Source organism: Vitis vinifera, chromosome 14, assembly GCF_030704535.1.
Source record: "Vitis vinifera cultivar Pinot Noir 40024 chromosome 14, ASM3070453v1".
In the NCBI taxonomy this organism is placed as follows: domain Eukaryota; kingdom Viridiplantae; phylum Streptophyta; class Magnoliopsida; order Vitales; family Vitaceae; genus Vitis; species Vitis vinifera.
In genome coordinates this window covers 29391413-29404327 of record NC_081818.1, presented here as the reverse complement: position 1 = coordinate 29404327, position 12915 = coordinate 29391413, and the positions used below count along the sequence as shown (strand labels likewise).

Below are 12915 nucleotides of genomic sequence, written 5' to 3'. Positions count from 1 at the left end.
CCTATTTTTTTCGGGGGCTCTAAAATTTTTGGGAATCGTTCTTGTTGATGGAAGTGTTCACACTAGAAAGTTAAGAGCGCATGAGAATATTAAATAATGGTACTTAGTTTTGTCATTCACATTAAAAATTACTATGGTAAAAAAAAGTGTTACGAGCGTATTGACATTGAAAGTTACTGTATGATAAGGAACTAAGAGCTTGTGAGAACATCTAATATTGAGATTTCAATTATTAGTTTCACGATTCACTCTTGAAAATAGTTTTCACACTATAAAATTATTATCTTAAAAGGTTAAGAGCTTATGAAAATGACAATTAGTGGTATTTCAATTATCAATATCATAATATCTTTTCTTGATGATAATATTCACATTGTAAAGTTACTATGATAAGAGACGAAGAGTTCTTGAGAATATTTAATAATAACACCTCAATTTTCAGTTAGTTCCATGATCTCTTTTCTTGATGAAAACGTTCACATTGTTGAGTTGTTATAATAAAACATTAAAAACTCATTAGAATGTCTTATAAGGGTCTGACAATAGTGTTTATACTAAAAAGTTATCATAGCTCATGGCTATGAGCTCATTAGAATATTCAACTATAACAATTTAATTATCATTACGATGATCTCCATTCTTGATGATGATATTTACACTTGATTCATGTGTTTCTTGATAAAAAATATTTTTGTTATCATGTTCATCTTATAAAGAGGATTTAGGCTCTATCACCTAATAGGCTAATAACACTTTTTGTATCATACACTTAATAGCAATCAAAGTACTAAATAATGTTCATAATATAAAAAATATGACTGCAATAGAAAGAAAATGATTAAAAATTTAAATAAAGTGACCACATATGAAATTCATAATGACTTAATTAAAATCCAATTGCAATTGATCCATATTTTTAGTACATTAGGTTGCTTAGTTTAAGTTGGTAACATTAAATACTCTTTTAACTGTGTTCCCTATAGAATTCTTATGAGCACTTCATGGATACCATGATGTATGCTAGAGATACTCTCTCCATCAAGCATGTTAGATCAACCTTAAACTTAAAAGAGTTGAAGAAGAGGGTGTTTAAGAGTAAAGAAGATGGCTCAGGTCAAAGTTTGGCAGCTAGAAAGAGAATAGGAAAGAAAAATAATGGCAGGAAAGGTTGATCTAGATATAAATCAAAGTCCATAGGAAATAACAAATGTTTCATTTGCAACAAAGAATGACACTATGTGAAAAATTGTTCAAACCATAAAGGAAAAGAAAAAGAGAAAATTTCTAATTTTGGTGATAGAACAATTGTAGAAGAAAATTTAGATATTGCAGATGTTCTTTCAATTACTATTAATAACTCAGATGATGAGTGGATTCTTGATTCTGGATGCTCCTATCATATATTTCCCAATAGGGATTGGTTTAGTACCTACCAACTTATAGGTGGTGGAAAAGATCCTGTGGAAAATGATATAGCCTATAAGGTTGTTGGAATAGACATAATTCGAATTAAGATGCATGATAACACTACAAAGACATTAACTAATGTAAGCCATGTTCCAAAGTTGAAGAAAAAATTGATTTCTTTAGGGACACTTGACTTTAATGAATGCACATATAAGGTTAGAGGTGGAGTTTCGAGGATTTCAAAGGGTACTCTTGTTATGATGAAAGGAAAGAAAATTGATAGCCTTTATAAATTATAGGTGCAACTATAGTTCCAACCTTAGAATCAATTTCAAATACTATCATATTGTGGCATATGCAGCTTGGGCATATGAGTGAGAAAGGATTGACAATTTTAAGCAAACAAGATTTGTTTGATGGACAAAAAATGGGAGAATTGGATTTTTGTGAGCATTGTGTGTTTGAGAAACAATGCAGGGTGAAATTCAATGTAGGTGTTCATAAAACTAAAAGTACTTTGGATTACATCCATTCGGATATTTGGGGCCCATCTCAAGTTGTATCACATAGTGGTAGAAGATATATGTTGACTTTTATTGAAGATTACCCTAGAAAGGTCCAGATATATATCTTGAAACATAAGAGTGATGTCTTTGGGAAGTTTAAACAATGAAAAACTATGATTGAGAAGCAAACTGGAAAATAGATCAAATGCTTAAGAACTGAGAATGACATGAAATTCTGTGGGAAGGAGTTCAATGAGTTTTGTAAGAATGAAGGTATTGTGAGACAATATACAGTTAGACATACTCCACAAAAAAATAGTGTTTCAAAACAAATGAATAGAACTCTTTTAGAGAGAGCACGATGTATGTTTTTGAATATAGGATTATCAAAGGAATTTTAGGCCAAATCAATAAATTTGACTTTTTATTTTACAAATAGATCTCCTTCAATTCCTATTAATTGTAAGACCTCTGACGAGACATGATCCAATTCCCCTTCTAATTATGTTAATTTAAGAATTTTTTGTTGTCCTGCTTATGCTCATGTGAATTAAGTTGGAACCAAAGATAAGAAAGTGCATATTCTTAAGATATGTAGATGGAGTGAAAGGTACAGGTTATGGCGCTTATATTGAAATTTCTACAAATTTTTTATTAGTAGAAATGTAACTTTTAATAAGTCTGCAATGTTAAGTCCTAGGAAAAAGTAACTTTATACAAGAAACAACCCTTGTGTATGAGAAAATGTGGAGTTTGGGCCTAACACTTCAAAAACCATAGAAAACATGATCTCAATAAAGCCAAAGGAGGAAGAAGTACAACATCTTGATGATAAAGAAACTGCATCATAAGAGCAACAATATTGTTTGTCCAAAGATAGAACAAAGGGGTTGATTAAACCACCATAGAGATGCTTATGCAAATTTGATTTCTTATGTACTTAGTTTGATAAAGAGCATTAAAAGGAGAAACCTCACACTTATTGAAGTCATCACTAGTAAAAAAAATCTACACAATGGATTGTTGTTATGAATGAGGAGATTGAATCTCTTCAAAATAACCATACTTGGCCACTAGTTGCAACTAGTTGAGAAGCCTAAAAATCAAAATATTATTGATTTCAAATGGGTCTTTCAAAGAAGGGAAGGAATTCCGGGAGTGGAGGATGCTAGGTTCAAAGCATGCTTGGTAGTCAAGGGCTATACGCAAAAGGAGGGTATGGATTTCAATGAAGAGTTTTCTTTAGTAGTGAAGTATAGAGCAATTTGATGTCAAGATAGTTTTTCTACATGGTGAATTTGAAGAACAGATTTGTACGCATCAACCTAAGGGATTTATTATTTCAGAAAAGGAATATCATATTTGTTTGTTGAAGAAATATTTTTATGGTTTGAAGCAAACTCCTAAGTTGTAATATAAAAGGTTTGATACATTTACTTATTTATTTATTTATGAAGGCTGCCCTTGATACCCAAAAGAAAATTAATTCAGCTGATGATAATACAAAAAAAAAAATTAAAGAGAGAAAAAAACAAGTCTATTAGAGATGCAAAGGATTCAAAGGTGTGGTTCTGTTTTTTCAGTGCAGTGATAATCTTATGATATATCATTATGATGCTAGCTAAATTTTTTATGGTATACCAGGCCACTGGTGGTACCGAGCAGCTTCTTATCAGTGATTCTCCAAAATCCACTACTGGCGTTTCTGTGAGTGTTGATGAATTGAAACAACAGAATCTAGGCGTCATGAACTTGAGCTTCAAGCACAGTCCAGAAAGCTCGAATATATGGAGTATCAAAGGCAATTTGAGAGAGAAAGTAGACAAAAGCAATTTACTGGACAAAGTCGAAGTGCAGAAACGGAAGAACAAGTTTCCCCACTGTCAGATAATCAAAATGCGGAATTGGATGAACAAGTTTGTACCCATAATTGTTTCTTCAAGGAGGTAAGTTTGTGGGCTCGGGGTTACATTCGTATTTATTCTTTGCCAAAGGAAGAAGGTTTGACATTAGAATAGGCAGTTTTAATAGTGACGCTAATGTGTCAGGCACATCCATTAGCTAGGTCAGGAGATGCTGCTTCAATCTTGCTTGATATTTTTGAAAATCATCATCTGTCATTTGCTGCACTAGGAGAAAAATATAGCAGAGACAATTGGGATTGTACATCAAATGAGTGCCTATCACATACCATCATTGGAATGAACCTTTTAAGAACAATAAAATGTTATAATTGCAGTTTTGAGTCCAGGTATTATCGGTTTACTTCATTGCTTCGCGGTGTAGATGAGAGTTTACTTAGAAAATTCTTCCTTGAAACTTCAATACATAAGTTGTTAAGGTCTCCACATTCAGAACATGTATGTTTTTACCTGATTTGATTCCTGGGGGCTCAGATTATGTGCATGGATAGCTCATTTGAGAAGCTTTGGAAGCATGTAGAGCAGAACAATCTATTTGCTTGTGAAGGCTGTGGAAAACTCAATTCTACTCATCAATTTCCTCCTCATGTGTTCATAACCAACATGTGGTAGGCTGTAAAAAGTTATTCAGTTCTGATATATGATAAGCATTGGGCAATCTTTGATGATTTTTGGTTTGGATATTGCAGGTTTCGAATGGAAGACTAGTCATGAGAGCACGGATGATATATCAACAACACTGTTGACTCTGTCTACCAATTGTATTACCATCAAAAGAATGTTGAACTTGAAAAAAAAAACCATCTTCCTCCAAGTTTTACTTCTATTTGGCTCTAACATCATTAAGCCTATGAGATCCCCTTTAACTGCACCAAGTCTGAGAACTAGTCATTTACTGGTGGCTCGGATGAATACATATCTTACTCTTTGGTAGAATTTTTTGCACCCAAATTTTTTTTTTCTAGTTGATCTTCTCTACAACTGAATTAACAGACTAATGCAAGTATATCAAAATGTTTATTTTGGCCAAGAATCAGTTATGCATGCGTTAAGGACCATTTACAGTGTTAGTGCCCTCATGCCCTCATCTAACTTGTAGGTTTGTTTTTCTGGGAAAAATGATCAGTTCTTAGCTTACAATCATGAGCTTGAAAAATGGATTATGCATGATGAAGAGTCTTAAGATATGTCCCAATTATAAATTACAACTTCGCATTCCTGTATTTATCTGTCATTCTCCATGTGTAATCTATGTTCAACTTTTTTATAGGTCATTGGTTGTTGGAACGATGTTATTACCCTATGCAGAACAAGGAATTTACAATCTCAGATTCTTTTCTTTGAAGAAAAAATGTAGATTTGTTAAAGGAAAGTCTATTGTGGTTCCACTACCAACCTGGTCTTGAAAAATGGTGTTTCTTCATCGGATGGGCATGTCCAGACTGTGCTGGTTCGTTTCTACGCAGAGTGCAGTTGTTTGATGAAATTCAGTAGAGTGGAATGTTTTTATTTATGGGTATGTTGGGCGTGGTTTGGCTGCTGAGGCTTTGAATGCTTCCGGGAGTTGAGCCTGATAAATTCTGTTTGAACACTACGCTTAAGGGTTGTGCTCATTTGGGGGCTCTTGGAGCAAGGAAAGTGGATCCATGAGTATGTTAGCAAAAGGAAATGTCTGGAGGCTGATGTGTTTATTGGGACTGCGCTAGTTGATATGCATGTCAAATGTTGGTGTAGAGGTCTTCGAGGGGAATGCCTAAGAGGAATGTGTTCTCATGGTCAGCTATGATTGGGGGGTTTGCACTACATGGGCATGTGAGAAAAGCCATGCAATGCTTGGAGAGAATGCAGGTGGAAGATGGGCTTAGACCAGATGGGGTTGTTCTTCTTGAAGTCACAATGGCTTGTGCCCATGCAGGACTCCAGGAAGAAGGCCAGTTTCTACTAAACAAAATGGAAGCTTGATATGGTGGTATCTTACCCAAACATGAGCACGATAGTTGCATGGTCGACTTGTTCTGCAGGGCAGGTCGGTTAGAGGAAGCACCCAAGCTCATAAGAAGAATGCCCATGAAGCCACTAGCTCCAGTCTGGGGTGCCTTACTGAGTGGTTGTCAAACTCATAACAACATTGATGTCGCAGAGCTTGCTGCTAGAGAGCTTCTAATGACAGGAAATGGTGATGGAACAGAAGAAGATGGAGCTCATGTTCAGTTATCCAACGTCTATTTGGCTGCATAGAAATGTGAAGATGCCCGTAGGATCCCAAGGATGATTGGTGATAAAGGGATAAAAAAAGAAAAGAAAAAAAGCCAGGATGCGGTGAGATAGAAGTGGAAGGGGAGGTTAATCAGTTTGTTTCAGGAGATATCTCACATCCATGTCCATCTCAAATACTTATTCTTTTCACAACATGGAGCTCTTGCTATGAGATGGAGCTGACTTTTCAGCCTTGAATCAATCATCAGAATTGGGAAAGACAGGTACTAGAATTCTCGCTCACAGTCACAGCCCACAGGCTTCATTCCTCAACCATCTTCATTTGAATAAATAAAATTAGTAACTTACCAGAATCCATCTCATGTCCATCCATCCATTACCAACAAACAGAGAGAACATCCATGGCTATGGGACACGAATGATACCATCTTCCTCTTCATGCCTTCCGTTAAGGGAAACTAGGCTCTCCTTGTAAATGATAACCTGCATATATCTTTCAATGCTAGGACGTCTAGCAACCGAGAAAACTCCAAGATTCTTAAATTGTTGAGTGAAGTGGTTATACAAAAGCAACTCCCCACTGCTACTTCCCATGAAAACTCCGCCATTGCTCCAAAATCCCGAAGGCCTCTCAACACCTGAAACAGCTCCAATTGTAAACAGTCTAGTCCATGACTCCTTAACCCCATACTCACTCATCACCCACATATCGAAGCGTTTCTCTGTGGCTGTGTCTGTGTCGGTGTACGTGTTTGGATAAAAAATCAAAGCAATCATTTCATTGTACACTGCAATATCCCCTCGCTGGTTGCCAAAAGAATCCGGTAAAGGTATCACCCCAAAAACTTCATCACTCGTGTCAAAAAGAAGGATCACAACGTCACCATTCTCATGATCAGATCCCAACCAGTGGTTTATTCCCTTCATACATGTGTTTATGATATTAGTTCCTTCAATGTGAGCAGGCACATCTAAGTCCATTTGTCTCCAAGAATCGCTGCTTAAAGTGTATAATTCCATTTTCTGGATAGGGCGGCCCGGCATATTTGAACAGGTTAAAAGTCTGAAGACCTTGTAGTCATCGGTTTTAGGATCATGACCAAATGCGGTAAATGTAAACGCACATTCCCAAAATTCCGAGTGCCTCAAGGTTGTCCTTGGAAGAGACTTGATTTCCCTGGTTGCAGGGTTCCATAAGGCAACTCCTTTACAGTGACTGTATAGACAAAGTATACCGTTACAACATATGTTACGAAGGCCCAAAAGAGTTAACCCAATGGACAGGCCCAAGAGCTCCAAAACTCCGATACTTGGCCTGACGAAGACCACTAATCTATAAGCAGCCCAGAAGTAATGCCTTAGGGCTAACTACACAACCAGGCCGAGGGTCACCAAATGACATATCAAGCTCGCAACTACTGATCACAAATTTGGGCCTGTGTTGGACGGATGTAAAAAGGTGCTCTTCCTCTCAATTATTTCCGAGAAACAAACAAGGCCTAACATTTAAAAATGCACCGATAGAATAGGGAATATCAACTTTTTAAATCTCATCTCATGCCCTTACGAATCAAATGCACATGAGGGCCGCACATTGGTTAAGATCTGGAGTTTCGAACCTTGGCCAAAAGCTCAACCAACCAAGATAAAGAAAAACAGAGCTTTGTACAAATGGCCTAACTTCCTCGGTTTCAGTTGGGCCCCTGGCCCAGTATATCTTAAAGTTGTGATCCTTTGTACTACAATCATGTGCAGGTTACATAACAACATAAACGACAACATAGCTTTGAAATGTAGAGTCGCTGTTAAGTTTTAAATAACATAAAAAGTAAAGATAAGGTATTGGAGGTAAATTTGGCATTTAGTATTGAAATTTGAGACCTATAACACTAAATACAAGCAAAGATAAGGCTTAGTTTGGCATCTAGTAACGCAATTTCAGGCACCCACACATGCCATTTCTGTAGATTTAAATCCCCAGATTAAAGTGAAGTGTGGTAACACCAGATTAGACTTACTAGTTAGGACGGTAGGACCATATGCTAAGACATCATTAATTATTTGTCGGGTACTCGACACCTCTTCAAGTGTGCCATTGTTTTTCCTTTTTTTTCATTTTTTTTCTTGGTTCATATAGAGGGTTGGGGACCTGAATCCTGAGGGGTGTGCTACAACCATGTGCACCACCCTAGGATTTGATATTTGCTTGTACAAGCTATCAATCGGAGCTAATCCCAAAGAGTAATCGGGAGAGCTATATTTAGAACCAATTTGGGAGTGATTTTGATTAAAGTACTTTCAATTTGGAGTGCTTGTTTGAAGAATTATCTGGCGAGTTTTTAAAAGTTTGGCAAACACCTAATTTTTACAAGGAAGCGTTTCCAAGCATTAGGAAGGGTTTCTAGATTTCTCAAACAAGTTCTTAGTCTGTAAAGTTTCTAATTATGGATAGGATTTTGGGATTCACTCCCAAATTCCTAATACACAAGAGTATGGCAAATACACCTCTGGGAAATAATGAAGCTATATTTGTTTACTTACGGTGTATGCTAACAGAAGCAAACGTGTATAGGAATTTTGATGCAGGGACAAATAGAATGTTGAAAGATGAGGAAGAATAAAATGGCTGAATGAATGAATAAAATGGCAGTCCCTAAGCACTATTTATAGATTTCAAGGTACCCTGTAATTTGGGGTTGCATCCTTAGGATATTAGGCCTATTCAATTTGGGTTACATCACTTCACTACTTAAATACGCATGTGTATAGAGTCATACCTTTGGAAATATATTTTCATTTATTTTGAATAGATTTCCAACAATGAATAGGACCACCCCGTTGAAAAATGGAACTCTGTTTTCAACAGACAGGGTCCTAAACCTTTGGCTATTGAAGTAGTCTCAAAGAGGGCAGATTGGTCCTCCAAAGAACTAGTTCTCATTTTCACCAAATGCATCCAATCACATTCAAATGAAACTATTTATGTCCCCATTGGATGAAAACTTAAAAAACTTTCTAAATGGTCCCAACTACCAACTTTTGTTTTTGGACTTGTAACACAGTACAGGTACCAACTTGTGACTATGACCTGAAGTCCAAATCCGTGTCTAATGGAAGACTTAAAAACAGTTGTGCAGATGAAAGAGGAATCAGAGAAGCAACCTAACCTTTGTATATAACAGAGAGATTATAGTTAATCATTAAGTTGCTAGTGGTTAGCGAAAACCGAACTTAATGCGTGTGGATATGCACACATTGAGATTTAGCAGGGCCTTGTTAATTCTTTTGCTACACGTGATTATGCTAAACAAAGCATGGAAATTTCATATCTTTGCTATTTTTAACAGGCCTCTTTCTTATAATATATGTACCAGACTCAGACATGCCACGTGTCGTGTCGTGCATGGAGGGGAAAGGCATGTGACACAAGCTTTGACAATGAAGGATGAAACACTCACGTAGTTGTGTCCCAAACAAGGAAGGAAGGGAATTATATGAGAGAGAGAGAGAGAGAGAAAGAGAGAGGAGAGGGGGAAAGGAGGAGAGGGGAAGAGGGAGAGAAGGAGAGGGGGAGAGACAGTGAGAGAAGTTTTTACTAGGTTATTTTTGATGGACTAATTGAGAATAATCTGCTATTTCAGGTGATAACTGAGCGAGACGGTCTCTGATTCATTTCCCTGCAGCTTGTTCAAGAACCAATCCAAGGGTAAGGTGATATGGCAAGAAACCATTTGTTGTTGGAAAATGAATTCACGGATGCTAACTAGAGAGGAATGGAGTCATATGATCACATGGTGTTGTGTATGAAAACCTACACATGAAGGCCCACTTTGTTAGCTCAAAAACAAACATATTTCTTTAAGCCCACTTGAGATCAAACCCCAACTTGGGAACACACAGAAGAAACTTGTAGCACCTCTCTCTCTCCCCCCCTCTCTCTCTCTCTCTCATAAAAAAACCAAGCCTAGGCCACTGCTTTCTCCAATGCAATTGTCTTCTTCACATCCAACATCACTGTCGATGTTATTGTACTCTCTCTCCCTCTCTGCTTATTTCCTTGTGGTCCTTCCTCTTTATATATCTCTCTCAGCGCTTCCTCTATAGATTATACCTAACAACACTTGCCTTCTTCCTCGAGAGAGCCTAAGCTTTGCTCTAAGCAAAAACTCTTCCCACTTGTCTCTTTTTGGGTTAACTCTGCTTCTATATTAAATCCCTCAAACCCATTTTTTTTGACAGACATAGACACCATATTCTAGGGATGTCTAGCAGAAGGTCGAGGCAGTCAGGGTCTTCGAGGATCTCAGATGATCAGATCATTGAACTTGTGTCCAAGTTGCAGCAACTTCTTCCTGAGATTCGCAATAGGCGTTCAGACAAGGTAGCTCTCCTCTCCATCTCTTTTATATTTCTTAAGAATTCAAATCTTCTCAGGGCTACCTCAGGAAGATAGAGAATATACCATGCCAGCATGTACTACATGTTAACTGTAATACGGTAGTTTAATAGGACCCCTCACTCAGGCAGTTTGTGATTTGACGCAGACATCAAGAAGCCATATATATTCACAGGCACTCATCCACCTACAGTTGTGATTGCACCTTTCGGTTCAAACTTATGTGTGGCCTGAGTTGGCTCATACCCTTAACCTCACCTTATTGACTTATATGCTTACTATAGATGGTCAGAGTCAGGAACCTGTACACTGATTCACAACAAACTCTCCTCAATAATGCCTAACCAAGTGTTCAGAAATTGTGATATTTTTTCTTATTGAGACTTGATTTTTGTTTCTATAGGTGTCAGCTTCCAAGGTCCTACAGGAGACCTGCAACTACATTAGAAGCTTACACAGAGAGGTGGATGACCTAAGCGAACGACTGTCCAGGTTACTGGCTACAGTCGATGCTGATAGTCCTGAGGCTGCAATAATCAGGAGTTTAATTATGTAATGAACCCTTGTATTTTTCTTATCGTACTTCTTCCTAGGGTTTGGTCACTTAACCAAACAAGGTTCAGAATTAAGTTCTAAGGTATTCTGGGTACTATGATTGAGACATATAATAAAAGGGTTTGCACTTGCTAAGGCTTTTATATAAATCAATTCTCCAGCTTTGATCAGTTACACTACGACTTCATTGCCGTTAGGAGGGTCAGTCTGAAGATTGTAAGGTGATACCAGCAAAGACATATGTTTGAGGTTAATCCCCTTTTCAAATAATAGAAGCAAATGAAAGAACGACATGTTAATCCTGAATGTAAGGGTAATATCCAAAAATAACATTGAAAATATCCTCTTTTCATTTTGTTTTTGTCTTACAAGATCAATTAAAGGGATAGTCCCACAGTTTCAGCAGGAATTTAATAAAAGTAATCATAATACAACCCAAATTAGTACAAGTTAATCCTAATCAATCTGTATTAACTTGGAAAATGGTGTATTACCAAGGGCATAAGCTAATTCATTTCTGCATAAATATACTTCAATGGTGATCCTAAGACTCCTGACTTCCTGAAACTCACAAAAGCAAGATCTCTCCACTGATATTCATCTGCCTACTCAACTTTCCAGCACTTCTGTTTGCAAATTTCATTCTGACCAGATACGGTCATGCATGATTCTTTACATACATGATTATATCAGTTTATTCTGATTTAGGTGTAGATTTCCATCAAATTCATAATAAATGCTCGACTCAATCAACTGTAGATTTCCAGTGGCTACAGAAGTAGAGAGTTGAATAATTTAATACCCCATATAATGGCAGCTGATTGCATTGGTACTTTTTAGACATATCCTACACATCTGCAGAGATTTTTAGACAGCAACAAGAGAAAGGGACTAGTCCTTCTAGCGAAATCTTGTGTCTTAATCAAATACGACAACTAGATATCAAAATTTGAGGTGGTCATTGAGGAGGACAGTGTCTCTTGGATGAATGTTGAGAAAATTTGGTGAACCCAACAAGTAAAGTCTGAAAGAAATGAAAATACAATGACTAAACTATACAAGCTTATTTGGATGTGTTCCCATTTTCATGATTTTGAAGCTACATATCATGGTTAAGAGAGTGACAACATAACGATGAATCTCTTTTTAGCAAAGAAAGGGTCGCGTACTTTAGAGACCTTTAAAGGAAATTTCTACCTGTTTGCGTTGTTTGGTCTATGTTCCATTTTTTTGACTTGTTTTTTTCTGTTGCCGTCGGCATCTTTTGTTTTTGTGCGTCAGTTTTCTTTGAAACACCTCTCTTCCTTTCTTTTATAAAGCTTATTTCTTATCGTAAAAGAGAAAAACAACAGATCTGGGATTTGAACAACCATAGTGAAGTTCCTTCATTGCACTAATTTCACTTTTCCAAAAGAAAAAGGGAAAAGAGTGAAAAACAAATCTAAGCATGGGAAGTAAAACATTTGTGGGAATGCTGAAAGAAAGAAACTAAAATGGTTGAGATGCCATTGGGAAGGTGAAGCTCACGGAATGACCCAGTGCTCAGAAAAGTTATAATGTTGTCGACATTGTAAGAAAAAACACATTCAACCCATGGATGAAATTAAGTAAAGCAATGTGGATACCAACATTTTCAAACTTGTTCTTAACAAGAACACCAGATTTAGGAAACAACCAAATCCAACCCAAAAAGGGAAAAAGAAAAGGAAAAGATTCCTATCACTATAATTTCTCAGCAACAACAAAGCATTACACCTCCATGCAATCATCAACTACCAATATGTCAATGCTAAAGAAACATAATTATGTAATGATGTCAGTAGCGTAAGAAAAAACATATTCAAACAGGGATGCAATCGGGTAAAGCCAACTGCATACCCGCATTTCCAACCTTATTCTTAACAAGAAACAT

General features: G+C 36.8%; 2 protein-coding genes across 2 annotated transcripts; one reads left to right on the top strand and one right to left on the bottom strand.

Moving 5' to 3' along the window:
- Positions 1–6457: 6457 nt before the first annotated feature.
- Positions 6458–8011, bottom strand: LOC104881711 (F-box/kelch-repeat protein At3g06240-like). The gene is made up of 3 exons (XM_059742748.1): positions 8003–8011; positions 7326–7420; positions 6458–7268 (listed from the first exon to the last, which is right to left on the bottom strand). The coding sequence occupies exons 1-3, from the start codon at positions 8009–8011 to the stop codon at positions 6458–6460; spliced, it is 915 nt and encodes a 304-aa protein (XP_059598731.1).
- A 1639-nt stretch (positions 8012–9650) lies between these two features.
- Positions 9651–11152, top strand: LOC100252480 (transcription factor PRE6). Its single transcript, XM_002283058.4, has 2 exons — positions 9651–10433; positions 10852–11152. The coding sequence occupies exons 1-2, from the start codon at positions 10314–10316 to the stop codon at positions 11002–11004; spliced, it is 273 nt and encodes a 90-aa protein (XP_002283094.1). The 5' UTR covers positions 9651–10313; the 3' UTR covers positions 11005–11152.
- The last annotated feature ends 1763 nt before the right edge of the window (positions 11153–12915 follow it).